At 49.4% G+C, this 25598-nt stretch overlaps 1 protein-coding gene across 3 annotated transcripts; it reads right to left on the bottom strand.

Annotated features, from left to right (window-relative positions):
- Positions 1–592: 592 nt before the first annotated feature.
- On the bottom strand, positions 593–22485 carry ECSCR (endothelial cell surface expressed chemotaxis and apoptosis regulator). 3 transcript variants are annotated; one of them, XR_007767276.1, is made up of 12 exons: positions 22427–22485; positions 11231–11272; positions 10609–10659; positions 8528–8641; positions 7966–8013; positions 5983–6030; positions 5289–5387; positions 3876–3974; positions 3233–3269; positions 1775–1874; positions 1154–1217; positions 593–948 (listed from the first exon to the last, which is right to left on the bottom strand). XR_007767276.1 is itself a non-coding variant. In XM_050905307.1 (11 exons), exons 1-11 carry the CDS (start codon positions 22482–22484, stop codon positions 1209–1211), a joined length of 705 nt encoding a protein of 234 aa, XP_050761264.1. In that variant the 5' UTR covers position 22485; the 3' UTR covers positions 593–1208. The 3 variants fall into 3 exon arrangements, 2 of the variants coding, with proteins under 2 accessions (XP_050761264.1, XP_050761265.1); XM_050905307.1 differs by having other exon boundaries at positions 593–1217; XM_050905308.1 differs by lacking the exon at positions 3876–3974 and having other exon boundaries at positions 593–1217.
- Between the last annotated feature and the right edge of the window lie 3113 nt (positions 22486–25598).

Genomic DNA, 25598 nt, shown 5'->3' with positions numbered 1-25598 from the left:
CTCCAGAAATACCCAACAGCACGTCACTTCTCTTACAGTCACATGGGGGCTGGGTGTTGACGTCTCCGTCATCCTCGGTCGCTCGGTTTATAAGGATAAGTATTTTGCTGCAGGCAGTAAGTGACTGGCAGCTGGGTCTGAGCCAGCTCGGGTTGTGAACCGACTGGCTCCAAACGTGAGCTGTTACGCTGTGGAGCCTAACAGAGGACTGTTCGCATTATCGTGGTGACGCGGGGCTGCACTGGTGGTTCTTGGTGCTGCCATAAGGTGGGTGCTCTGGCTGAACTGGAAGGGGCATCTGGTTTTCTGGTCTATCGGGAAGCTCTGGGAAAGCGGTGGTACGGAAGATGAAAGCTCTCCCAGCAAACTCAGGCTGCCAAACTTCAGGAGCTGAAGTAGCTCAGCATTTTGCTTGTTGCCATTCCTTTTTACACTCGGATAAAACCCTGTCTATGCAGAGACCTTGTTCTTTACACTTAAGATGAGTCGTGTTTGAGCATGTTGGACCTGCGGGAAGATAGCGATCTGCCTGCCTGAAGCTCAGTTTATTAATAATAAAGTATTTAAGATGGCAATTTGCATTTCAGCAGCACCTTTAATTCATGGCTCTCCAAATGCTTTACAGACATTGATTAACATAGCCTCACAACAACCCTGTGAGGTAGGTGGATATGATCATCCCCACCGCTGCGGGGACAATGAGGGCACCAAGGATAAGGGGCTTGGAGCAATCGTGCTGGGATTTGACCTAGCACTTGGCCGTTTATGTCCCATTAGGCCTTCAGCCTCAGATCATGCTTTTCTAATGCGTGGGTTTGACTCAATGTGGGGCTATACTGATTGATGAGCCTGTGACTGGCTGGCACAGAGTATAAAGGCCATTAATCTAAGGCAGCAGTTTATTAGCGAAGTAGATGGTTCCTTGGTGCTTCTTGCTGCTGGAATAGTCTGAGGATTTGAAGGCATATAAAAAAATAGAGTTAGATATCAACCACTGAGCATGGCAGGCTGTTACTGGAGAAAGCCCTTAGACCCCAGGCGAGGAAGCTATGTGGGATGCTACTGTAAATGTATTGATCAGAAAGGACATAATAAGTTATATATAAAGTCCACCCTTGCTCTTTCCCCAAGGAAAAGAAAAAAAAAAAAAAACCTAGAAAGTCACTGCTGGTTGTCACAAGTCAGCTTCAAGCTCTGGGCCCTTGGCTTCATAGCACCTGCAAAAGGAACAAAACATGGTGCATCAGCAGCCTGTTTGGGCTGGCAAAAGAAGTTAAGCGGTGTGTTCCCTCAAACCCAATCCCAGTGCTAGTTTAGCTTTAAAACAACTTAAAATTATGTGAATTACTTGTGTGGAATGGATCTGCGAGTACTGATGGGAATGTGCTCCAAACATCACCTGTGGAGCAGGAGTGTGGTAAGCTTGGACTAGAGGGCGAGACCTTGACTTCACTAAGGCTAGCTTATTTACCTCTTCCTTTAATGACAAACCACTCTAGCTCTGATGGCTGGCCCTAGGTGATGACACCTATATATGTGAGGTACACTTGACACCTTGAGTTCAGGCAGCTTGGATAAACCTGAGATGGGCACCCAAACTTTCACGAGGCTCACTGGAACCAGTTTGGACCTGTAGGATTTTGATGGCAGCTGTTTTTTTATCACCTTTCTGAAGGAATAAGAGAGCAAAGAAATACCTCAAAGGCATGCTTTTATCCAGCAAGAGAAATAATCCCCAGCTAACTCTCTAAAAAGCAAGGCTTAAAAGGGAAACCTTTTCTGACGGTGGGTAACTCATGCTGTTGTTCATGTTGATGTTCTTCATGGAGATCAGAGTGATGCTGTTATCCTTCTGGCTTGTGCCTGTCGAGCAGCTGTCAAGAAGAGAAGGCAACATTAACTACTCTGGAAAATGAGAGAGGGAAGTTTCTTTGCACACAACTGGAGGCAAACAGGCAAGGCTGCGGCTGGCTGTACACGGGACCAGGGTTGACTTGAGCTGCCTTTTGAGCTGCTGTCCTGCTTCAGGCCCATCCTTAGCGCCAAATTCCCCATCCCCTGTCTGAGCACAAGTTTGGAGATCTCTGGGGAAACAAGCAGTGCGTCCAGACAAATTCGGATGCGGCGCTGGTTTGCCTGACAGAAAGCACCATTGTCACCTGCGTCACTACTTGTAGGCAGAATCAAGGAACAGTTTGGATCTGGTTCTCAGTGACTCAATTACCTTCTAGCCCTGCAGCCATTACCAGAACTGGAACAAAAAGAAACATTACCGGGTCCCTCTGTCCTACGCCCTTAAATTTATTTGTCATACAAAGGGAGCCCCAGATACTTTTACATCTGCTGCTGCTGCTCACGTATTGCCAGCGTCTCTCTTAAGAGTGAGAGTTGCAAGTGTTAGGAAGGTGGATTTCCCCTTTCTCCCTACCCTGAGGGCTGGGATGCGCATTTAGTGTCAGTGGAGACTGGATGACTTTGAGGATTAGGGTCCCTCGGGGGCACAGTCCTCTGCTGTGGCATGTCCTGCCTCAGTGGCAGCACATCACTTAGATCATGATTATTAAGGGTATTTGGGAACCATTGATGTTGATGCAAATTTGGCACCTAAATACTTAGGGACTTTGCTCCCTGTGTACCTTGCCTCTTTCCAAAGCAGGGTTTATTACTTTGGTAGGAAACTATCAGATGGAAAAGTAGGAGCAACATGTTTTGGTCCCTTCCAGCTCTTGTTTCCTGCTGCTTTCCCACCTGCAGCCTCTCTTCTTGGGTAGCAGTGATGGACCATCCTCTGCTTGGTGCTTCTCTTCCAAAGGTCTCTGGATTGGGGCCCCCTTATCCTGCTCTTGCTAGATAACAGTAATAGGCGTCTTGGAAGATATTTTTGGGGACCTGATCTCATCTCACTGAGGCTGCTTTGAGATTCAGAAACCCAAGTTTAGACCTCAAGTCTGTATCTAGGCAAAGAAAGACAAGCAAACTGCTTTTGGAAGGTGATGAGTCTTCACAGATGTCAGTGCAGCTTTGAAATGAGGCCCCTGAATATTGAACCTTTGACTCCATCAGGCAGGGGATGAGGTGCTATCAACGCTCATTTTGGTTTTTTACCTGTCTCAAAGATGTCTTGAAATGCTTCCACCTGAAATAACCAGAGCAGCCTCTTTTCCTTGCTAAAATTAGTTCTGGAATAAAATTGGCATTTTCAGTAGGAAGTGTATAGTGTGAGCAGCCTTACCTCTCTGATACCATGGAGGTCCCTGGTTTCTGTTTGTCTGGAGGGAGAAAGGCAGTTGGTGATGTACAGGTGAGAAAACATCACAGCCAAGCAATAAAATAAGTCAGCTATATTCAGAATTATGTTGTACAGGGTTATAAATGAAATCCAAATGAGATTAGAGACACCGCGGCGGGTACCTGGGAGTTGATTAGAGAAATTCTTCAACCGATGTGACATACAGGCAGGACTGAATGCTTTGCTGCCTGTTTAGTCACTAGCATCCTTCGGTCTTTTGGCAGTTATCTGTCTTGCTGTAGAGCAGCCTTGCCCTCTAGTGGGCACTGCTTAGTGGGAAATGGGATTCCTAGGGAAAAGGAGTGTCAAACTCCATGACTTTTGCTGGAAGAGCTGCCCACCTCTGGAAGTCTGCCCATTTAACTGCAGCAAACTTGAGACTGTTTCCTTGTGCAGATGGGTCTGGGCTGGGGCTCTGAAGAGGTGGTTCGCACTACATTCCTAACTGCTGAATCTGTGTTCCAGTTTAGCTTCAAAACCTCCCCACTGTGTAAGCTTTTCAAAAGCATCTTTTAGGAATTGCCAGATCCATGTAGAAACTGATGACTTTTTGATGAGGGAAAGACAGATCGCCGCAGGCAAATACCTTCTGAGTCCTTTGAGCGGTTACACTTGAACCTCAGGCTGACCACGCTGACCAGAATGATCACAACCACTATCAGGATAACTATGAAGCTGATGACACCTGGGGATGGAGGAAAGAACTGTCTGCGATTGATCAAACAACGTGCCTGTCCTCGGCTTGTGGGGTAGTGGAGAGACTTTGACTGTCAGCAAAACTTGGGTAGGAAATCAATATTTTCATTAAAATGAGCATAGTACTTAATAGGCAGAGAAGTAAGTAATCACTAGAGTAGTAGTAGTAAGTAGTCACTAGAGCGAATGGCTTTATCCTCTTGTGTTTTAGCCTCAAAAGGCTTCTGATGAATACTTGATTGGTAAGGCAGTGCCAGGAGGGCAGAAGTGAGCTGATTACTCTGGGGATTGATTGAAGTCAGTATGTCCCTACTACAGTTGGTAAATCTTATCCTAAGGGTGTATAAAGTCAGATAAATATGTAATATAACAGGGAGAGACAAGCTAAAGACTGTGAACGATGTTATCTGTCTCATAAACCAATGGCCAAGTGCAGATTTGATTCTGACATGAGGCCTCAATAAATCAAACTATTCTTTTCACGGGAATCTTGTCCTGTTAAGACTGCTTCAGGACTTCTTGTGGCTTCCCTCGGAGAATATAAGCAAATGATACTTATAAAGTTAACACTTGACTTTTAAAAATGCTTCTGAAATAACACTTTTTCCTATAGTGTGATAGAAATGAGCAAATTGGTTTTTTTTTTTTCCTCGTCTTCATGGAGGAGTAGGACAGTATAGCCCAAGGCAGAGTGGGTCTCTTAAATCTCCCCCGTGCCTATCTTCAAATCTATTGCCAGGTTAAGGAGTGGCATCTCTGGCTCCATCCTTCCATGGTCTGAAGGGTGCGGAGGACTTGGCTGCTTCCTGCCAAGCAGGGTGCAACTGAACAGGGGGAGGCAGTAAGGCAGGGCGGGAATGAAGTCCCTACAGGTTTGCAGGGGAAAAAAAAATTGTCTAAGCTGCCAGGCGGGTAGCGTGTTTATTCTAGACACTATCAGGGAAACAAAGGCATAGCATGGGATCATTTGTGCCCAGGTCTGGTCCTAACACGGAGCTGGGGCAAACACTGGTGCTGGGAGCAAGATCCCAAGCTCAGGTGTAGCCATGATGGACTTTAAATTGTCTGTCCCTTGTATGCTGGGCATGGCTGGGAGTATTTATTAGGTGCTTTATCACCTGCTGGTGACAAGTCTTTTTCTCAAGGGTTTTCCCTTGCACTCTGAAAACTCCAGATTCAGGCATGCTGAAGAAGAAAACTGTGGAGCCGTCTCTAGGGAAGCATCTTTGAAGCTGGGTGTCCAAAACAACGTGGCCTGGCAAAACAGATCCCCCTCCTCTCCCCAGGTTGCACAAGACCTTACCAAAAGCTGCCACCGTCAGTGGTGATTTATCATCTGTCGGAGTGGGCACAGGCAAGTAGCCAGAGGACTTTGGTGTTGGGGTGACTGGCTTTGAGGTGCCTACAAGAGGGGAAAAAGGTAGCTTTATAAAAAATCTTTCTTCCAAGGTTGGGAAGAGGATTCCTAGCAATGCTAGAGGACCTAACTCGCACTCGTACTTTACTGAAGAGAATAACATTGGATCCTGGCCAGCCCCATCAATGTTAACAGCAAAGTGACCAAGACCTATGTGGGAATCGGATGGCATTGGTGTGGCCCCTTTTATCGACAGTTGGAGAACACCCGCAGGGTTTTCTGCTGGGGCCCTAGTGACGAAGCTGAGCGTGGCAGGTGAAGGACTGATATGGCAGTGTGTTTGAGGGGAGGCTTGTCCCGTCTCCCTTGTTTTACAAGCTTTTGCCATAGTGGCACCTTTCCTGCTGTGACTCACAACGACTGTTCCCAGGCTCAACAGGTTGCCCCAAAAATGCTGCTTCTGTGGAGATTTACAGGATTTTCAAGGGCTAGATGGGATGGCCAGCATCCCTCAGGTACTCGTTGGCTGTTCACCGTGCTGCCTTGAAGACAGCAATATGATGGCCTTGCTGTTGGCTGTGAAGAGGGCTGTAAAGCATCTAGGGATAACCATCTCTCTGCGTGAGAAAGGAGAAAGCACCTTGAGTTGCTGATGATGTGGTACTCTCACTTCTCTTGGGCTCTTGACCTGCACAGAGAAACGCAGAATGTGAGTCTTGTCCTTGAGTGTCATCTAATAGTCTTGTCCTTGAGTGCCATCTAATAACCAAAAGAATTAATGGGCATGCTGGAGAGGAGAACAGATTCACAGTAATGCTGGTGATATCTGGGAAAACATGGAATTCATACTCGGGCTAAAACCTTCCCACCAGACATATTTTGTACTATTTTCCATGTCCAAATAGAAACTCAGGGAACCAAAATTCAAATACCCTTGTATAAACTGTTCAGGTTCTGCAGTCCCAGATGCAGTTTTTAGGCAGATACAGCAGTTGAATACTGGAAGAGTAAGCTGGGAAGGTTATAGACTTGCTATTGCTCATAAATGTTGAGACTTCAAAAAAAAAAAATCTGCTTAGGGGAAGAAATTCTGCAGAATATGGGTGTGGATTGACTGTTCGGCTTGTCCTTGGAGTTGGAATTAGTGGGTATGCTGTCCTGGGTTATCTAGAAGTAATTAAGCTAGTTTGAGTTGGGCTAACTTGTACACCATATGTAGTCTAGCTGTGGCAGCGTAGAGGTTTGTTTGAGCAAGGACTCCAGTTCTCAGTGGGATGAACTGGCTTGTATGAAGCTGTTTGGTTTGTGACAGCTGCTTCCAATGCCTGTGCAAGCAAATTTAAAGCTAGCCTGTGTGTTTCGCTTGTACAGAGGAAAAAACCCTTTGCTGCCTCCTGGATGAGTGTTGAACGGCCAGATTGTCTGCCTTGACCTTAATGAAGAGCTACAGGCCCTGTCAGGAGACTAAAAATGATACTTTAGAGCTTCAGAAGATCATCTGTAGGTCAAGTAGGATCTTCTTTCCTCCTTTCCCATCCTCACCTTCCCAACAGCAGTGTTGGCCAAAAGTATGCGCTGCCTGGAGAAGTGTGAAACAGCTTCTGGCACTTTGCAGTGGACCACAGGGCGTGCAGCTGAAACTGGGGTTCCTGTCTTGCAGAAAACATCACTGTTTCGGAATGTAATTTTGCCAAAAGTCAGAAGAAAAAGGGGAAACGGTTTGAAATAACAAATCTAACTGGTTCAGAAATGGGTAACCACACGGAGCAGAGCAGTCCTGAGAAGCAGGGACTACTGCTGTGCAATTTTTTCACCGGTCATCAAACCCTTTGTTTCATTCTGAAATTGTTCTTCTAGCCACAGGCGGTGGGCAGAAGCTGTGGTTTGCTGAGCCTGGCATGGATACCCCGTTCCTGGGAAATGCTGGGTCTCACACAACAGGAGACTTTGCTTTTGGAAGCATCAGCAACATTTCTATAGTCAAAGATGTATGGAGCTTTTCAGATATAAAGCAGGGTTATAATTAATAGCAGTCTGCTCTGATGCAAAGGGCTCTTGGCTTAGCTGGGCACAGGCATGCTGGTTGGACATCTGTGCAGGCAGAGCTGACCACGGGTTTTTAACCTTGCTTGCGTTAGAGAAGATCTAAGAGTTACGTGGAGAGGCAGAGCAGTTTCTGTCTTGACCGTTGCAGATTTTTGAGGCTGAATCTTTAATGGGGAATCAGCGCAGTTGTCAGATTTCAGTCTTCCCACTCTCTTGGATTCTGCCTGTATACTGAGAAAACTCTTACTGAATTCTCTAATTTTTGCTTACAGGCTGGGTTAAGCAAACTGTCAAAAGCAAAGTTATTTTTTTGTTTTTAAAGGATGCTGAAAGGGCTCCCTTTTCCTAAACACAGATCAGAACTGTTCAAGTTCATCCCAGGCAGAGGATGTTAAGTGCATTTGGCCTTGTGTTTTATCACTGCTTGTAAGGATACCAGACATGATTTTGGGTGTTACTGATAGCTCAACCCCAAGATAAAGACTAGTGCTTAGATCACCTGTACCACGTGACTCAAGTAAACTAATTGCCATGAAATGATATAAACTTATTATTACTCTATAAAAGGACAAAGTACCTTGAGGTGGTGAAGCTGCTGTGCTTCTGCTTCCACTAGACTTTTCATCTGGATAAAGAAAACATGGGAAAGGAGAATTAACTCTTGAAGCTGCTACTAATTAGCTATGGAGAGCTGTTGGGTTTTCCACAGGGTAAAAATCTTTGTTTGCATGAGACTTCCTCTCCAAACAAACATCAAGATGTCCAGCCAGCAAGCTGTGCAGTCAATTTAGAGAGTGTACATGAGAGGTGAGCATGGGAGAGGTCTGCTGGGGAGGCTGGGGTGCCTGTAGCTCCTCCACAAAACATTACGTGGTAAAGCATGATCTGGCTTTTCTGATATGGGCTTGCTGTGCAGCTGCCACGTCTAGGTCATGGTTGTGTCCAGCCCTGTGCTTCTGGGGAGCTGGAATGAGCTGCTCTTTTAGCAAAGACTCAGAGAGATTAAAAAGTTGCTGCTACTGAATAAGTAGCGTGGCATGGACTAGCCCAGTCTTTCTGATGCCCCCAGTTTTGCTTGGATAAAGAGGGATGCATAAACAGGTCCTGCCTGAGGAAAAATTTGAGTTTTCCGTACTTACCTCGTGCAGTCAATGCTAGCGGTGTTGTAGCGATGGAAGAGGATTTGGCTGTAGTAGTTTGACCCACAGAGGTGAGATACAAGTCGGTTGGTGGTGTTGATTTTACTGAAGGCTCTGTAGAGGAAGCATAGCATTACTTCAAAGAGCTCTGCTCCCCACAAGCTCTGCTCAGAAACAGCTTGGAGGAGGGCATGGCTATTGCAAAGAGTCCTCAAACTCCTTGGAGTTATGGATAATCTGCTAGGGAAAGCACGGGCATGAGTAGACAAGGAAATAGCCTCCGTCCTGCTCAGAGTCAGGGAGCTCTTGTACTTTGGCGTTAGCTTTTGGGTTTTTTTAGTGTACGGAGGTGCTGAGCTGGTAGAGCTCAGGAGACACATGGAGAAAGTCTGCTTTTTGCCACCGCTTTTTTCCTGCTTTGAAAATGAAGGTGTTTTTATCACTGGACACTTTAACTGGCTAGAGCTGCCTGGCACCTGCGTGTTTGTTTGCTTGTTACTGAAATGCTAACTTTTATGTTTCACTTCACTGAGAGTCTCTAAGCACAAATAATTCAGTTCTTGCAGTGGTCTGGAGGCTCTGTCATCTTTCTCAACCTGCTACTCAAAGCTGCGTAGCAAGAAAATGATCCAGAGCAAGATGTGGAGGAAAAAGCTTTCAGTAATCCCTCTGCAAGGAAGAGCAGATCACCAGCTTGGAATTTATAGGCAAGTTCCTTGTCTGGACTTCTCTTGGCTTTCCAATAAAAATGAGAAAAGAGTGAAAATGGTTTTAAGGTTGTATTTTTTTTTTTTCCCCCTTTTATCCAAATGCTTCACCAAAATATTTGAATTTAGGAATAAGTTTCTTATTTCTGCAAGGCATGGAAGCAGAATCTGAGATCTTTTTGAGATCTTTTTCCTTTATATTTTTGGGGTCCCTTTGGAGGGGTAGTTGTGCTTAGAAACATTTTTTTTTTTTTCTTTTTCCAAACATAGCTGGAAGAGATCTGTCTCCAAAGATCGAAGTGGACTAACAGATGTGGATCTGGAGTTGGAGAGATCCCTTCTTGTGTATTTGGTTTTGTGTATTTTCAGACTGAAACACATAACTTTCTGCTAACACCTCCCTACGCCCACTTCCAGGGCTTCTGTGTGACCACGTACACGTGGTAGTGTCCTGAAGCTGGTTTCAGCAGAGGAGGAGAACAGAAAAAAGAGAATAAAGTAAGGGAACTCCTCAGAGGTTCATATTACTTTTAAATATTTTTCTGTCCTTATGAGTGATTGCTGTTTCCCTGAAGGAAGATAACAAAGCAAAACCCCCGACATGAATAACTGAATTAGAGCTAAGGCAGTGTTCAGTCCCTGTGCTGACGCAAACATTGTACAGTTTAGGACAAGCCTCTTCATGCTTCACCTTTTCCTCTTGGAGAAATGGGGAACGTGTTGACCTGTTGTATGGGAGGTGCTGAGGGTGTGCAAAGCACTGGTACTTTTTAGTTTAAAAAAAAAAAAAAGTGTGGTCAGGCTTGTCAAGAGGGCAGTATTGAACAGTAAATGCAATGCAGGGAAGCTCTTACAACGACGACTTCATTGCTGTTACTTCCGTCACGACACCAGGAGCTAAGGCCAGACCTGGCGTGCCAGGCACTATGCTTGCACGTACTGCACGTACCTGACGGTCCTTGCACGGAAGAGCTGCTACGCAAAGCGGGTGATGCCAGGCAGGAGGATGCAGCAACGCGGACACCGCCCAGCCTGGCTCCTGGGCTCTGGGCAGTCGCATCCTTTGTGTGCACAAGATGGAAAGCCCAGGGTTTTCCCTGGGTTGTGACCTGCTGACCCTGCTTCTCCCTATTCAATTTAGTGATTTTTTTTCCTGTTCTTGCTCACCTCCATGTCTTGATCCTTCTGGGGTGAGCTGGCTGGATCAGAAGCCCTTATGCCACAGATTTTCCTTCTTCCCCACCACTGTTCTCATCTAACCTGCCGCTGCACAGCCCCTTTTATTGCTGGATGGCCCAGCTGGACTGAAGGTCAGACCAGTTACAAGCCAGGATGCCCCTGAGCTGCACTCTTAGGTCTCCGCATGAGCGTTACCTGAGGTATGGTTCTTTACTTCAGGGCTGTGGGTTGTTGATTGGGATTGACCTGTAACACAAGCAGAGAGACATGAAGGTGACGTCTCCTACGCGTGCTCCTTGTTGGCAGGATCCCCATAGGGAGGGTTGAAGGATGGGCCAGAAAGGAGCCATTGGAGCCAATGAGAGCTGAAAGGGTGATGGGGGCAAGAGATGCTAAGGAGAGGGTTTGTCACTGGTGTGGCTACAGGGACCTGTGGGCAAAGGGACCTTGGCTCTGAGGATCCATGAGGGAGAGCGTGCTAACTGCTAGGAAACAGCTGGGGGAAACGGGGAGCAAAGATGAGGCTTTCACTAGGCTTCCTGGAACACCGCATTGCTCTCTTCCAGACAAAAAGGGGAGCCAGGCAAGGTCATCCTCTGGGGTGCAGTGGCCTCCGTGGCCCCTGGAGATCTGGGGGTAAATGACGATAGATGGGGCAGGCAGAGGTGGGCAACGCAGGGTCCTGGGAGAAGGTGCTTCAGCGGCTGGGAGTTTTGAATCTGGTTCCCGTTTGTGGGCTCTCCATTTGCATCCCCACGTGGGCATGTGCAGCCACATTCAAATAGACATATAAAGCAGATCACGATGCAGGAGGTACCTGTTACAGCGTGGACAGAAGGGTCTGTGGAGGTTGTAGTACCTGAAATGAAAGAATAAGGGTATTAGCGGTGCTAATCTGTGACTGTCACTAATGCATTTGTGTTCTTGCTGGTTGTGTGGTTTGGGTTTTCCTCATCTTCTGGAGGAATGACTTTGAAATACATGATTTCCCCAAAAGCATTAGTAAAGAAGTAGTAGCAAACACTGAGTGCAAAACTACCAGGTTCTGAGTAAATTAGTACTGGAGTTTATTCAGCCAGGAAGAAATGCCCTCCTCCTGAGATGGAGCCAAACCCTTCACAGAGCCGTCTTCCTCTCTTACAGGGAATATGCAAGGCCATATAAATCAGTGGGGTCGTTCCCTCCCCATGAGCTGTTTGCCTCCAGCTCCGTCTTGGTGGAGACAGGCTCTTTGACCTGTATTCTGGAGCTGTTTAAAGAGTTAAGACACACACTTGATGAGGTTTGTAAAGGCTCCCAGGAGCTGATGGGACTGTTTTTCCTTCCTGTCTCCTACCTCTGATCCTTCTGTCCCATGTATTTGTATCCTGGGAAGCCGGCTGAAGCCTTGTGGCCGTGTAAGTCTGGACACAGCGAGGGGGCTGCAGCTTGGGGACTGGCTCGGAGCTGCCTTCCCTGGTACTGGTGGGTACTCCTGTAGGTCCGTGCAAGGCTTTGCTCTCCCGGGATTGTAGGTGTTGCACTGAGCTCCTAGTTTCTCAACTGAAAGGTGGGCTTTTTGGGTTTGGTTTTTTTTGGTTTTTGTTTTGGATCTATGACAAAGCATCCCTGCACCAATCCCCCATGTTGCCTACTCTCAGGATCCCTGGTGTTTTCCTTTAAGCCCCAGCTCCTGGAGTCCTGTGATTAGATGAGATGCCAATTAAAAATGCTGCCATTTAAAACAGAAAAAAGAAATGTCCAGTTCCCACACTTGGGGACAGGAACTGGAAAATGTAAGTGCACTTTAAATGCTCCCATCAAACCCAACTGGTTTAACTTTGAAAAGGTGACTTTTAGTTTCGGAAATGCACATCCTAACTGGTATTTTTAAATGGTTATTGCTGGTGATCCTGGTGCTGCCTGTAGTTAAGATTAATGAAAGAAACTACATTACAGCTGCAGAAACCAGCTGAATCTGATCCCAGCAGTGATCCATCTCACCAGAGTCCCACGAGAGCTAAAGGTTTCGGACAAAAAGGGACAGCAGTAAAGGTTGAATCCTTCCAGCTCGCTGTCCCCTTGTAATGCCGCGTAACTCCATTGCAACAGTGGTCTGTGATGAGGTGCAGTGCCTTTGCAGGATGCTGAGCCTTGTGGGGTGGCAGGAGGGGAGGTCCAGCAACGCAGCGCTGGCCAGAGCAGAGCAGTGCTCTGTGCGCCGTTTACAGCCAGAATCTGTCCTCCCTGTATGCGAGATTCATCTCAACTGCTGCGTTACATCTCTCATGAGCCAGCCTGCAAGAGAGCTCATCTCCAGGCTCTCTTTCTCACCAAAGAGAGGACCAGGCACTTCCAAAACCCTATTGCTCTGACCTATTTCAGACCTCTACCTTACTACCTTACCTTACCTCTTTCAGATTTCTACCTTACTCTGGCTGTGGCTAGAGGAGCCACAGCCTGCGCCGTCCCGTTTCTTATCAGGAGCCATAGAGGCAATGTAGGCGATGAACTTTGCGGTAGGTACCTATGCTGTAGGTGTCTGAAAGAGGTCAGATGATTGCCCTGATAGTGGTGTGTGTCTGGAACGAGATCTTTAGCATCTGGTGTATGTGGGTTATGGGGGCTTGGCTCAGAGCCCACCCCTCGGGACCGTCTGGGTGTAGCGAGCTCCTGATTGATCTCATCTTTCTCATGTAACTGCGTTGGAGCCGTAATTGTTTTTTTGTCTGAGGCTTTATGACAGCGATCCCAGCCAAACAGGAACCAAAACAGTGTGTAAACCACGGTGAATACATAATAAAACACAGTGTCTTTCCAGATAGGATTTGGCTGTGAAAATCAGACCTGACTTTTCAGATCTTTTCCATGCTTTTCTCTTCTAGCTCACTGGGCAGCAGGCTGGCAAAATCTGTCTTGCTTAGTCCATGAAAGAGGAGACATGATCAGATCTTTAACTACATGGAGAGGAAGGGACTAATTGGTTTTCTAAGTCCATTGGGAACAGGACCAGAAAACAAGGACTTTAACTGCAGCAAGGAAAAGGGAGGCTGGGCAATAGGAAACTGCCTTGACATAAGGATAGTGAGTTGCTAGGAGTGATTGCGTAGGAGAGTTATGGGATATCCTTCTCTGCAGGTTTTGAAGAGCAGGTTGGATGAACATCAGTCTAGTAACATAGACAGGATTATGGACATATGCAGCATCACTTACTAAATCAACTAATATAATGGGAAAAACGATCTTTTGGGCGCACGGTTGTTCTTAAAGAGGTGTAGAGGTGCTGCTTTTGAGGAAGGGGGATGCACCCCTTTGCAGCCCTGTCGCCTGGGATGCTGTGGGTCACTGCCTCCTCCCCGGGGGCCCACCTGACTCCATGGAGAACATGCGGTGACTTGGGCTGTTTCCATCGATCCCAAGAGTTTGCCAAGGTTTCACTTTGTCACTGGGCTTCCTCTTCTTAAACAGCTTTACAACACAATTTCTGGATGTTGGCCTGCAAATGCCTTAAGGTACTCTGTATGCATTCAGCGCAAAAAAGAATGTGCTGAGATCATCATGGGGGGCCAATATCCTCTAGCAGCTGCCAAACTCAAACAGCTCCTCTTTCTCCAAAATTTGCTTGCAGGAGCCATTGTCTTTTTTTCTCGTGGGGAGGAGTAGCTGCTTGTAACACATTTTCTTTTTAAAATTATTACACATGCTTTTTAGTGTACATGGCATGTGAAAGTATCAAGAATCGCTGAGGAAAGAGCTATTGTCTACACTTAGTCTTTGTCGAAGGAAAAGGGGAATAAAGGTGCTGAGCTGGCTGTTTATTCCACCATTTTTGGTGCAGCTGAGGAGAAATCTGAGAGCTTGAACGGAGCTCTAGGGCGTGAGGAAGCTGAGAGCAAGGGGGATGACGTTGCCCTGTCCTGCCTTCCCTGATGGGACCATCCCATGGGCTAGCTCCAGCACCCCTGGGCCCTCGGGCAAGAGGAAGAGGATTGTACTCAACACTTTCTTCCACCACAGCTCAGCCCTTTGCTGAAGGTCACACCAGAGCATTGGCTCATAAGGAGTTCTCCGTTTGCAAAACTAAACCTTGGGGTTATTGTAAATAAGATGAATAAGCATGTTTTTTTCAGTGCTCGGTCCCTGGAGTTCCCCTGGCCAAGTAGATGCTCGCCCTGGTCTGCCGCATTTGAGCTTTGCTGCAGAGAAGTGACAGGTCTTGCTGTGAAGAGGCCAAGGGATGGAGATCCACTTTTGGCACTTTACTCAGGAATAAATGGCCCTGGCTTCTCTAAGCACAACCGCACGTTATTTCAAAGCGGAGCAGGTCTGGCTCTGACTTCTGGCCACTGCTGCTTGTTGTGCCTTCCCTGCCAACTCAAATAATCAAAAGTCCTGTTATATTAGGTGTTTTCTTTTGGTGGAGGTGCTTAGCATCCCGGTTGAATTACATCGGAGGGGGACGGACGTGCGCAAAGCAGGAAGAGACCCAAGTCACGTCGTGGGGCTGGGCAGCACGGTGGGTGCGAACAAAAAAGCGCCACGCGTCGCGGCTCCCTGCAGACGTCCCCGGGGGACTCTCGTGCAAACGGTGCTGGAAGCCGTTTCCTCCCGGTGCCGCTGCCAGCACGGCCCTGCTCCCCTCCACGGAGGGCCCTGCCTCTGTAAACAGCTAACAATAATAATCGGGACGCAGCCAGCGCAGCTGTAATTGCAATAAACATCAAAGCCGTTCAAATGACTCGCCATGGAGCGTAAGCACTGCCAAGATATTTGTTGCGTGTTTGGGTGCAAGTGATTTATAGCCGGATTGTGCAGTTCTAGGTGGAGACAGGGAGCTTGCTAAGGAATTTATGATGGGAAATACGGCTTTCTGCTCTTGCTGTAATGGGAAGCTCCTGATTACCCACCAGAGCCATAGGGCTGCAGAGGAGCGCGTTGGAGCTGCAGGTGCATTTCAGCTCTGACTCAGCGCTAGCTGCTTTTCGGTTAATTTTGCCAGAGGATGAACAGGGGAATTTTGGATTTCTGTTATTTGCAGTAGTTCTTCTGTGAGGTTAGATGTGAGTGTTAGACTGAGAGCGGAGGGGTCTTTCCATGGAGCCTTCTCACACGGCAGCCGAGATGCTGCCGGAGCCAGCAGCTCACCCTGCTCACTCCTCAGCACAAAAAGAGAACGATGTCAAAACAAAAAAAGGTGAATTTTAGCTATTTCTGCTTTGCTATTGTTTTTAGCAATCATTTAAAGAGTGGTTTCTCTGGCTGCTGACCAAAGAGAGGCACTGACATTTAAAAACCCCAGACTTTACATCAGAGCCTCCGTATAGCAGCGCTGCTGTAGCAGAGACCTGGGCCAGCTGTTGGAAACACTTCAGCAGGGTTTAGATGAGGCTCAAGAAGGACTCGTGCTCTCCAGTCTGTACTCAGAGAGGGATGGAGTCCCAGGGGAGGATCTCTGGCGCTAGTGTGATGGCACTGGGAATGGTCCTGTCCACTCAGAACTGGTGATGGAGAGGGACCGTCTATCCCCGATGACGTGTAACCCTGGACTCGCTGGACTCTTCTCCTTCCCTGGCAGTTTTGGGGGGGAGATGTGGTGATGTCCTACCTGTCCCCAGGTAGCGCATTGCATGGCAGGGAGCTGCAGAGCCCGCGTGGCACTGTGTGGCCTTGCTGTACCAACCTCGGTGTCACCCTCTGCTTGCAGGTTGCAAAACGCTTTCAGAAAAGAGACCGAGCAACCTAAAATTAGACTTTTCAATTCATATGTTGGCACTTCTGTCAAACGACCCATGACAAAAATATACTGACCGCTGAACAGAAATGCAGCTGTTTCCTGGGTGAAACACAGCAGCTGCTGAAGCAGCAGAGAGCAACAACACCCAGTTCTTACGATTTTCACATGGAAAAAAAAATCCTGTATTAGGAAACCTGGAAAGCAGAGAGCTCTGCAAAAATCTAGGTCCTATTTTATTAAGCACCTAAAAAAGGTGCCTCTGCCTTGAGGGTCTCACAGCAGAACAGGTAAGGTGGAAATTATGGCAGAGAGAGAGGAAAAGTGTTGTTATGCAGGCTGGATAAGTGACAGCCTAAATCAGGTCCCAGATCCACAGAGGTATTTAAGCGTCTAATTCCCAAATGACATGGGGGGTTTGGCAGCTCACTGCCAAATGGTTCTGAATTGTAATGACTCGGCCAAAGTGTTATGGAAAGTTTAGAGAGCCAGGAATTAAAGCCGGATCTCATCAGCAATTAAAATTAATCTTAGCCTTCCTCTGTCCGTCCTCAAAGGCTGCACCCAGGCCTGGGCATCCTCTCTGAGCATCATGCTCTGTGCTCCTCTCTGGTGAGCTGTTCTGGAAACAGATCTTAGCGGAAGTCAATTAAAAACCACTTGAATGTAGAAAACAAGCCAGGAGACAAACAATGTGGGGAAACGGCGTGCATGGAGCGGGCTCTGCCACATCACCGTGCATGCTGAGGTCTGTTTTTAACACGAAAAGTGGTTGCTCCTAGAAGAGGAAAGCAGCATGGCTTTTCTCCTGGCTGGACCACCACACACTCCACGGTGTTTGGGGAGTAAACACCAGCTCCATCATGCTGCTGCACCGTCACTCTCCCAACTGCTTACTGGTTCTGGTTCCCTCCGCGACCTGCTTGTTTTAGAGCTCTGTGTTTGCTCCTGGTCTTTGTAGTGCTGGTGACATGGGTCCTGCCCTTCTCCTGGCTGCACTGCTCCTAGGGTTTGACGCTGGGTCTGGGTTTTTAGAGGAGGAAATCACTCCATGCCCAGTTCAAATGAAAGATGGGGGGACCACCTATCCAGGCCTGATGGGAGCTGGAGCCCAGCGTGTGCTTTTCGCCTACCTACAGTTTTTTTAAAATAATATTATTCATCAGCAGATCTCAAAGCACTTTACAGAGGAGAGGGGTAGTGTTAGCTCCGCTTTGTTTTCTGTAGGTGGGGAAACTGAGGCGCAGAGGAAGTGTCAGGAGTTGCAGGCTAGTTCAGCAGCGCTGCTTTCACACCTTGACGAGGCTACCAGCCAAGGTCCTGCTGTTGTCCAGGCCACCTCGCAGGCGGTCCTCAGCAGTTTGTGTGATGTTGTTCCAAATGTTGTGTGCTCCAGCTGCTGTAGGAGGTCAGCTGCTGTATTTGCTTGTACACTACACCTCCGGACAGGCGTCCGCAGAGCCCTGTGACAGCACACGTGTCACCATCCCCTGCAGCGGCACAGCCAACGTGGTGGATCGGCGGTAGGTGCCTACCAGCCACGTCTTGCTTCCCCCGAGTTCATGAAGGCTCTTTGCTACCGCTTCCAAGTTTGTTCACAAATTTATTATTCTTTCCAGTAATTCCAAGATTCCCCAGGTTTATTTGGGCGTTGCTGGTAGCAGCCAGGCTGTGCGGTGTTCGTGAACCACGCCATGCAGGAACGTGATCTGCTGGGATCAGTTCAGCTCCCACCGAGTGACCCAGGAGACAAGGTGTGTAAGGGGTGGGTGGCAAAGGGATTTCTCGTAATTCCTGTTCTTTCCACTTTCTTTTCTTAAGTCTCCTGGCTTGGACCCCAGGGGAGCGGCTGAAGGACGTCCCTGCCTGGGGGCAGTCATTTCAGCACATGGGTGCTGGGGAGGCACCGTGCCGCTGCTGCCTGAAGTGCTGAGTCTTGCAGAAGTGGCAGCTAAAGAGCAGGTGAAGCATCTCGGCCTGACAAGCTTCGCCTGAGTCCAGATTTTAGGTGAGTGACCCTGGTGATATCACCTAGGTTTTATTCCCGAATTTCAAAGCACTTCATGGAAGAGGTCATTTTATTATCCCTATTTCATATCTGGGGAAAACAAGGCACGGGAGCGTTACTGTCCTGGTTTCGGCTAGGACAGAGTTAATTTTCTTCCTAGTAGCTGGTATAGTGCTGTGTTTTGGATTTAGTAGGAAAAGAATGTTGATAACACACTGATGTTTTTAGTTGTTGCTAAGTAGTGTTTATACTAAGTCAAGGATTTTTCAGCTTCTCGTGCCCAGCCAGCAAGAAGGCTGGAGGGGCACAAGAAGCTGGGAGGGGACACCATCAGGACAGCTGACCCAAACTGGCCAAAGAGCTATTCCATACCATATGACATCATGCCCAGTATATAAACTGGGGGGAGTTAACTGGGAGGGGGATCGCGGCTCGGGAACTAACTGGGCATCAGTCAACGAGTGGTGAGCAATTGCATTGTGCACCACTTGCTTTGTATAGTTTAATTCTTTTAGTATTGCTATTGTCATATTATTATTCTCATTGTTTTTCATTCCTTTCTGTCCTATTAAACTGTCTTTATCTCAACTCACGAGGTTTTTTTCCTGATTCTCTCCCCCATCCCAGGGGTGGGGGGGCAGTGAGCGAGTGGCTGCGTGGTGCTTAGCTGCCGGCTGGGGTTAAACCACGACAGTTACGCAGCTGTGATAAGTGGCAGACACAGAGCCCAGTGGTCCTGTGTCTCCATCTGGTGCATCGTCAGCTGTGACATGTTTCTCCCTCATTTCTAATCACACTAATTTCAGTGTGATTCCAAGATTTTTAGCAACTCCAGAGTCACTTCTAGCTAATGTACGAGAGGAGCTTATTGAATCGTATGTCTGGAGCTGCTCGCCCAGAGCTGTGCTGCCCTCGGGAGCACGCAGAGTCTGCAGTTGTGCCTGATGATGGTGGGAAGGGCAGGGGAGACCCACCTTGCATCCTCTCTCTTGCCTAGAACCAGTGATGGCTGTCCCCCATGCCAGAAGGGTTTGTCTGGCTTGCTCTGGAGTGTGAAGGGACATGCTCCACACCTCCACAGACCCACATTGCTGCTACAAACAGCTCCACGTGAGCTCTCTCTGCCTCCTCTTTATGTAGGGTGGCAAGCCCAAGCCACTAGCTTTGCTTCTGGACTACGATGTCCCTGTCCCATCCCTGTGCCCCAGACCAGCAAAACCTTGATCTCAGGGGACTGGGTCGCAAGCCAGTGGGTTCTCACCAGCAAGGGGTAAGAAGATTCTCCCTAACCTGTGAAATCCAATTGCTAGTAAGGCAGTGCCATTGAACCACATCCCTGGTGTTTCACCAGGTTTGTAGCAAGTTTCACCAGCTACCAGCATTAGGGGCAAAGTCTCCTTGCACCTTTTCTATCTCCAGACACCACCGCAACCAGAGATATTAGAGTGGACTTTGCTTCTTTCTGCTGTGCTGGGATGATTCAGCTGAAAGGTAAAAACAGCCCCCCCAGCCCATGTCTACAAAAAAAGACCAAAAGGGAGGTTCCTCCTTGTTGTGGTGGTTGGGTTATGCTGAGTGGACTCCTCTGGGAAGTGGAGTAATGAGACCTTCTAGCCAAGGCTTGGCAGTGGTGGCTTTTGCTGGTGCTATGCAAGACACAGATCTCCCTTTTCTAGTCTTGGGCTTAAGCCCACGCCTTGGCTCTCCCAGTAGGAGCGTTCCCGGCGTTGGGTTACCAGCACCATCCCCTCCAAGGACACCTGTTGTTGACTCACCCATTGTAAATGGGACATAATTCCTGGAAACCGTCTCCGGCCACTTTGGTCAGATTTGCAGAGTCATCTGCAGGGTTTCATGTTACTAGAAGGGAGCAGTTTGTTTTGTGAACAAACATTTCTCCTAGCCACCTCCTGCTTTCTCTTCCTTGTTCACCAGGTCGGGGTTGCGCTGGCCTCGTCTTTGGCCAAGGAATCAGCTTTAGGATGCACTGGATGCCCTGGTTTAAGGATGCGAGTACTGTATCTGGAAGGTCTCCTGGTAGCTGAATGTCTATCCTCTAGCTGCACGCCATGTTTTTGATTATATTGAAAATATGTATCAACATACGTACATGGGTTTGATCTACCATGCTTCTCGTGGCATTATCCATCCACTGGCTGTGGCACAGATAAAAAGAGCAGTGGATGGAGCGACTGACAGTGGGAAAATCCCAGCAGGATTTTCCCACTCCATCAGCTTCGAGGAGGAATTTTTCAGTGGGAATCTTTTGTCTGGAAAATGCCTGCCCATTGTAAATGGAAATGGTTCATAGGAAGAGGTTTGTTTGGACCAATTTTCTGTTAAGTGTTTCTGGGGGAGGAAAACCAGGTTGGAAATGTTCCAAACCTTCCCACTTCAGCAATTTCAAAATAACAGTATTTGAACCTCCCTTTAGAAATAACTGCGAGAGCTTAGAAGTTTAAATTTAGAAATAATAAATTCATTAATAAATTAATGAACTTGTACAAAGTAAAAAAAAAAAAACAACAAAAACCCAAAAAAAACCCCTAAGTGGAAACAGGCAGGTATTAGTTTCCAGCCAAAGCAAATTCTGTCTCTTCTGCAAGGTTACTTCCATCTCCTCAGGTACAGGGAGACATCTGAGCTCTTCTGTCTTGTTCAAGAGCCTCTAATTCCCTTCTCCAGCTGCCTGTATGTCGGGGAACCGTCGGCACCACTCACCCCGTCTCTGCCCCTTTCGCTAAGCCTGCTGCTTTGCCTTGCGCAGGAGCTTTCCTCCCAAGTACTAGACCACCTTAGTGACTTTGCTATAAAATTAAAATTAAAAAAGCCATTTCAGAACTGTCGGATCGATGCAAAAAAAATGAGACAGCATACATGACAGTGGGGAAGGCCGGTTGTTTTGGTCAAAGCCGGAGAGGTGCAACTGCAGCATCAGCTGATGTACAGTGAGCATCAGCAGTGCCGTCGTTATCGTCTGTAGGCATTGGCCCTGCTGGGGTCCGGCGCTAGCTGCTGGACACACAGCTAGTGAGAGCGGTCCCTGCCCCAGGATTTTAAGCAGGCTGCAGAGGACAGAGATGATGCGCTCAGGACCGAAGGACGGAGGGCGGCATCCCTTCCACCTGACGCTGCAGCAGCCGGGTCCACCCGGGAGGTGAATCTCTGGGGGCAGCGCGGCCGGCGGTCCCGCACCGGGCAGGGGGCTGCATCTTGGCATGATGCAGCCGAGCCCGAGAAGGTGCCTGACAACCTCTGTGGCATTCCTGTCCCATGCAAAGCATACCAAGTACTGGTACGAGAAAAATAGCATTCTGGGCAGGCATTAAGGAGCGTCGCAGTATGGCCAAGGGGCCTCGAAGCCCTTTGTCTGACACCAGGCACAAATCACTCCTCTGCTGAAGCCAGCAGTATTGCCCTCTAATGAAGAGAGAAATTTTCCAGTCCATGTGCTCTTACTTCTCAGAATTAGACAGCTACTAACTGAATTGGTTTCTATATTCTCTGCCTTTTAAAAATCCCATTATTACCAGCACACTGGCTGTAACCCGTAGGCAACTTCTATGGTTTAATGATAAAAACTTTGGATTGGAGACACATTATTTTTAGGTGGTTGTCTATTAGAAGTAGCGATGATGTTGCAGTCTATATTCCTTCGGATGCTTTTCAGCTCCTAGCTACTACAGCTGTCAGCAACACAAGAGGTGCCTGACGATGCAGGAAAAAAGAACCTGTCACCCTTCAGAGCAGGAAACCGGTTCCTTCATCCCACACAGCGACTCAGTGGGAAAGAGAAGTTAAAGCAGAATGATCACAAAGGAGCAGAATTATTACAGTGAGGATGAGGCATGTTCTGCGTGAGTCTTGCACGGGGTCTTTGTATTTATATCGACAAGAGGAAAAATTAAAATCAGCCAAGGAAAAAATACCTTTGAGGAAAATAATGTCCTGTACATTTAAATGTTCTACCTTTACGCTTGTTTGACAAAAGTCACTTACTACAAAACGCCTCAGCATCGCGAACCTTGGCAGAAACACTCCTTTTGTTAACCGGGAAACGGGTTCCCTTATTCTAGTGCCGTCAAATAAACTCTGTAAACCTGGTACAGCCGCATTTTTCCCAGCAACCTGACTCCTGCCACCCCTGCGTTTAAAGGCTGAGCTTTCCCATGGCAGGTACTACATGTTCGAACGTCTGGCCGGTTCCCTTTGGTACCCCCCGTGAAGCTGGGCTCCCCAAACCCCCCCGCCCAGCACCGCTTCACCCTACCTGGGGTGCGAGCGGAGCATCTCACCTTGGAACAGCACGCAGCCGAACAGCCAGAGGAGCGGATGGACGGACGGAGCCAGCATCTTCTCGGTGGCTTGTGGCTCTGCAGCCCCGCTAAGGCTCTGTCCATCCCGGGAGGGACAAGAGGGTGAGGAGTGATTTGCCTGCCTGGGCTGACTCTCGCAGAGCTTCCTGTTAAAGAATAGAAGGAAACGGGCTGAATCCACAGGGGAACTGTGTTTTTTAGCCCATTATGGTCGGAGAGGATGTGAGACATCGCTTACTGATGGCAGAGGAAACCTCGCCATCAGTTTGTTGGGGGATTCGGCTCTCATAGCGGGGGAGAGTGGCGTCACGGCGGGCCTGCCCTGCTTGGGCCTCAGTAGCTTCTTTCTGGCACTTGGGTTTTTTGGGAGATGCTTTGTTTGTGGTGAGGATGTGCACCCCAGGTCCAATCTGCTCCACATCAGCCGTGAGGGCTGCAGGCTGCGTTGGTGTTTCGTGGGCTAAGAGCTGCTGGAGGAGCCGGTCCTCCTCTCCCACCTGAGAGGGGATTTCTTAACATCTCCGGGAGGGATTTGGAAATATTAGCTCCTCGTGGAGCCAGGGTCACTCAGCAGCCGGTGCTGCCCCATGCCCTGCGCCTCCCTGTGCCGCTCCAGCGAGTCTGGGCACCAGGATGTGCTGGTTTTGGGATGCTGGCTTTGGGATGCTGTTTTTCAGGTAACAGCAGCATCCCTCCCCACAGGACATACAGCACGAACAGCACATGGCTGGCGTGGAATTCCCCTAACCTCAGTTCCTTGACGAGGGGAGGAACTGGAAAATTGGGCCGGTTCTGCCCCCCATCCAGCCCATGGGTTCGGGGCATTTGGTTTCTCGGCCCCGACCTTGTGAGGCGCTTGTCTATGCACGCCCTGTCCGTCTGTCCGTCCCTGCTGGCATAGTTTGAACGTCAGAGGTAACAAGTTGCCCCGCGTTGGATGCGAACGGATGTTTGGGGGGGAGGAGAAAGGTCTTAGTGTCCTCATGCGGGAAAGGCTCCCATGTCCCCGCATCTCGGAGGGTCCGTGCGGGCGTTCAGGATGCAAATCCACAGGATTGTGTCTCCTGGCTGGAGGGGCTGGTCCAGCCCCCTCCCCCAGCCCCCTGGAAAGCCGCAGAGCCTCGGCCGAGGGCAATGGAGCTGCCTCTTCACTGCATGGAGCGCATCAAGGGGGTGTCTTCTACTGCCGGCAAGGTCCTTGCTTTCCACGGCCGGGAGACGGTGGCAGGAACGGAGGGAGAGATCTCCCGTGCACTGCGCAGCAATTTGTGTTTCAGGGGGTCTCTTCAAACACCTACAAAAACCCACGCAGACCATCAGGCCAAAAGCAGCCAGCATCCCGCAGCAGCCTTTGCTTTTATAAAACCTCTGTTAGCAGCCTCCCCCTTCATTTTTTCTCTCTTTTGCACAGATGTGATGCTCAGAGATTACGCTGTAGATTAAGGTTTTACTGAATCCTGAAATGAGTGCAAATTCCCAGATGCTCTAATGTGTGGCCAAATCTCTTCTGGCCGCTCAGCTGGATGGGGGAAGAGGCATTTCCCACCCCGTCCTCCCCATGTGGAGGAAAGACAGAGCCCAAATATTCATCCCAGCTTGTCTGCTGAGAGCCTCCAGGTAAGAGCAGTGTTGTTTTGGGGTGGAAGGATGGGGAGACATGTTTTGTAATGGCTAAAACTCCAGAGGATCCATCTTTTCTGCTCTGAGATATGCTCAGGGTCACTCCAGGTGGCAGAGGGTCTGACCGCACGGCATCCCTGGACGGGGGACGGTACCCGCCTGCGTGCAGGGGTAAATGCTGCCGGATTCGGGGCATCCCTGCAGCCTTCCTCGCATGGCTGCCGTGCGAGGGGAGAGATGTGCGAGCACTGACCTGGCGCTGGCTCCTGCCTGCGACCCTGAGCGGGTCCCAGGGTCCAGAGCTTCGCCGTGGTCTCACACCGCTGCTGGCCATAGCAGTGCTGTGGAATGGTCCTTCCGCAGCAGTGGGACCCCCGGCAGAGAAAACCCACCCCTGGGGCTGCATCATCTCTTGGGGCGAGGGTCCTTCCAGCCTGGACCGTCGTGTGGCTACACTTTGCCGGGCTGTGCAAAGAGCTCACATGCAGAAGGGTGATTTTTTTACACCGATTTCTTAACCGCATTAAATTTGAACGCCAAGGCGGTGGAAGGAGGGAGGTTTCCTGCGGTTAGGTGGCCGGGGGTTGCGTGTGTGCAGCCGAAGGGGCGGTAGGTGCTTTCTCCCCGAACAAAAGGGCGCTTGTCTTGCAGCGGGTGAGAGGAGGGTTTTTTCCGGCGAGGGTGCGTGACAGCGAGGGAGGGGGCGGTGGCGCTGATGTGGCACCGGGCTAGGTAAGGGAGCACCTCTCCTGCCCACGGGATGAGCAGGCGCTTCCTCCTCTACCCCGGGGAATCCTGGGGGGGTGTGGGGCCGAGGCATGACGTGGCAGCTGCCGAGGTGAGTCTGGCTGCACCTACACCAGAGAACCATCCCGGAGGTTTTTTCTGCTGGTCCTGCCTTCAGCTTCCCAGCCTCGCCGCTGGAGATGATGATTCCCACGCAGCAGGGACGCCGAGGTACCCCTGCGGGGCCGGGGAGGGCTCTCCCTCCCTCCTCTCCCCTCCCGCCGCCCCCTGCTCCCACGTGCGCTGGCTCCCGTGGGATTTCGCGGCTGTCGCGAGGGAAGCCTCGTGGTGTGTTTTGGTGGGGTTGGGTCTCCCAGGGAGGTCCCCGTGGGGTTTGGTTTTGGATTAGCACCGTGGGGCTGGGGGTGAAGAGGGGAGGGTGGAGGGCTCCCCTCCAGGGGCTCCCCGTTCCCATCGCTGGCTGCAGCTGGGGAGCGAGGTGCAGCGGGGAGGGAAGACCCCCCCGCCGAAGGTGTCCGGGACAAGGGGATGCAGGGCATCGCCTCCCTGGCTGAACATGTCCAGGGCACCATCCCTACAACCCCAGCTACAACCACCAAAATTTATCCTGTCCCGTGAGCCCGAGGGAGGGAGCACTGACGGGACGGTCCCATTCCCCGGCAGCCGCAAGCGCAGGCAGGAGCTGCCAACTGGAGGGCAGGAGATAAGGACATCGGATCGCCTCTGCTCGGTGGTCACCCCTTTCCACCCCACGTTTCTCTGTCCCAGGTCAGCCTGCTCAGCC

The sequence above is a fragment of the Gymnogyps californianus genome, chromosome 14 (assembly GCF_018139145.2).
Source record: "Gymnogyps californianus isolate 813 chromosome 14, ASM1813914v2, whole genome shotgun sequence".
In the NCBI taxonomy this organism is placed as follows: domain Eukaryota; kingdom Metazoa; phylum Chordata; class Aves; order Accipitriformes; family Cathartidae; genus Gymnogyps; species Gymnogyps californianus.
This window is presented reverse-complemented; position numbering and strand designations above follow the sequence as displayed.

Excerpts from the sequence above, each read along its gene's own strand:
- ECSCR (XM_050905307.1), bottom strand. The coding sequence starts at position 22,484 with ATGCTGGCTCCGTCCGTCCATCCGCTCCTCTGGCTGTTCGGCTGCGTG. Across the intron at positions 10,660-11,230 it reads TTCTGTCCACGCTGTAACAG|GTCAATCCCAATCAACAACC; the intron begins GTACCTCCTGCA and ends CTTGTGTTACAG. Across the intron at positions 8,014-8,527 it reads GCTAGCATTGACTGCACGAG|ATGAAAAGTCTAGTGGAAGC; the intron begins GTAAGTACGGAA and ends TTCTTTATCCAG.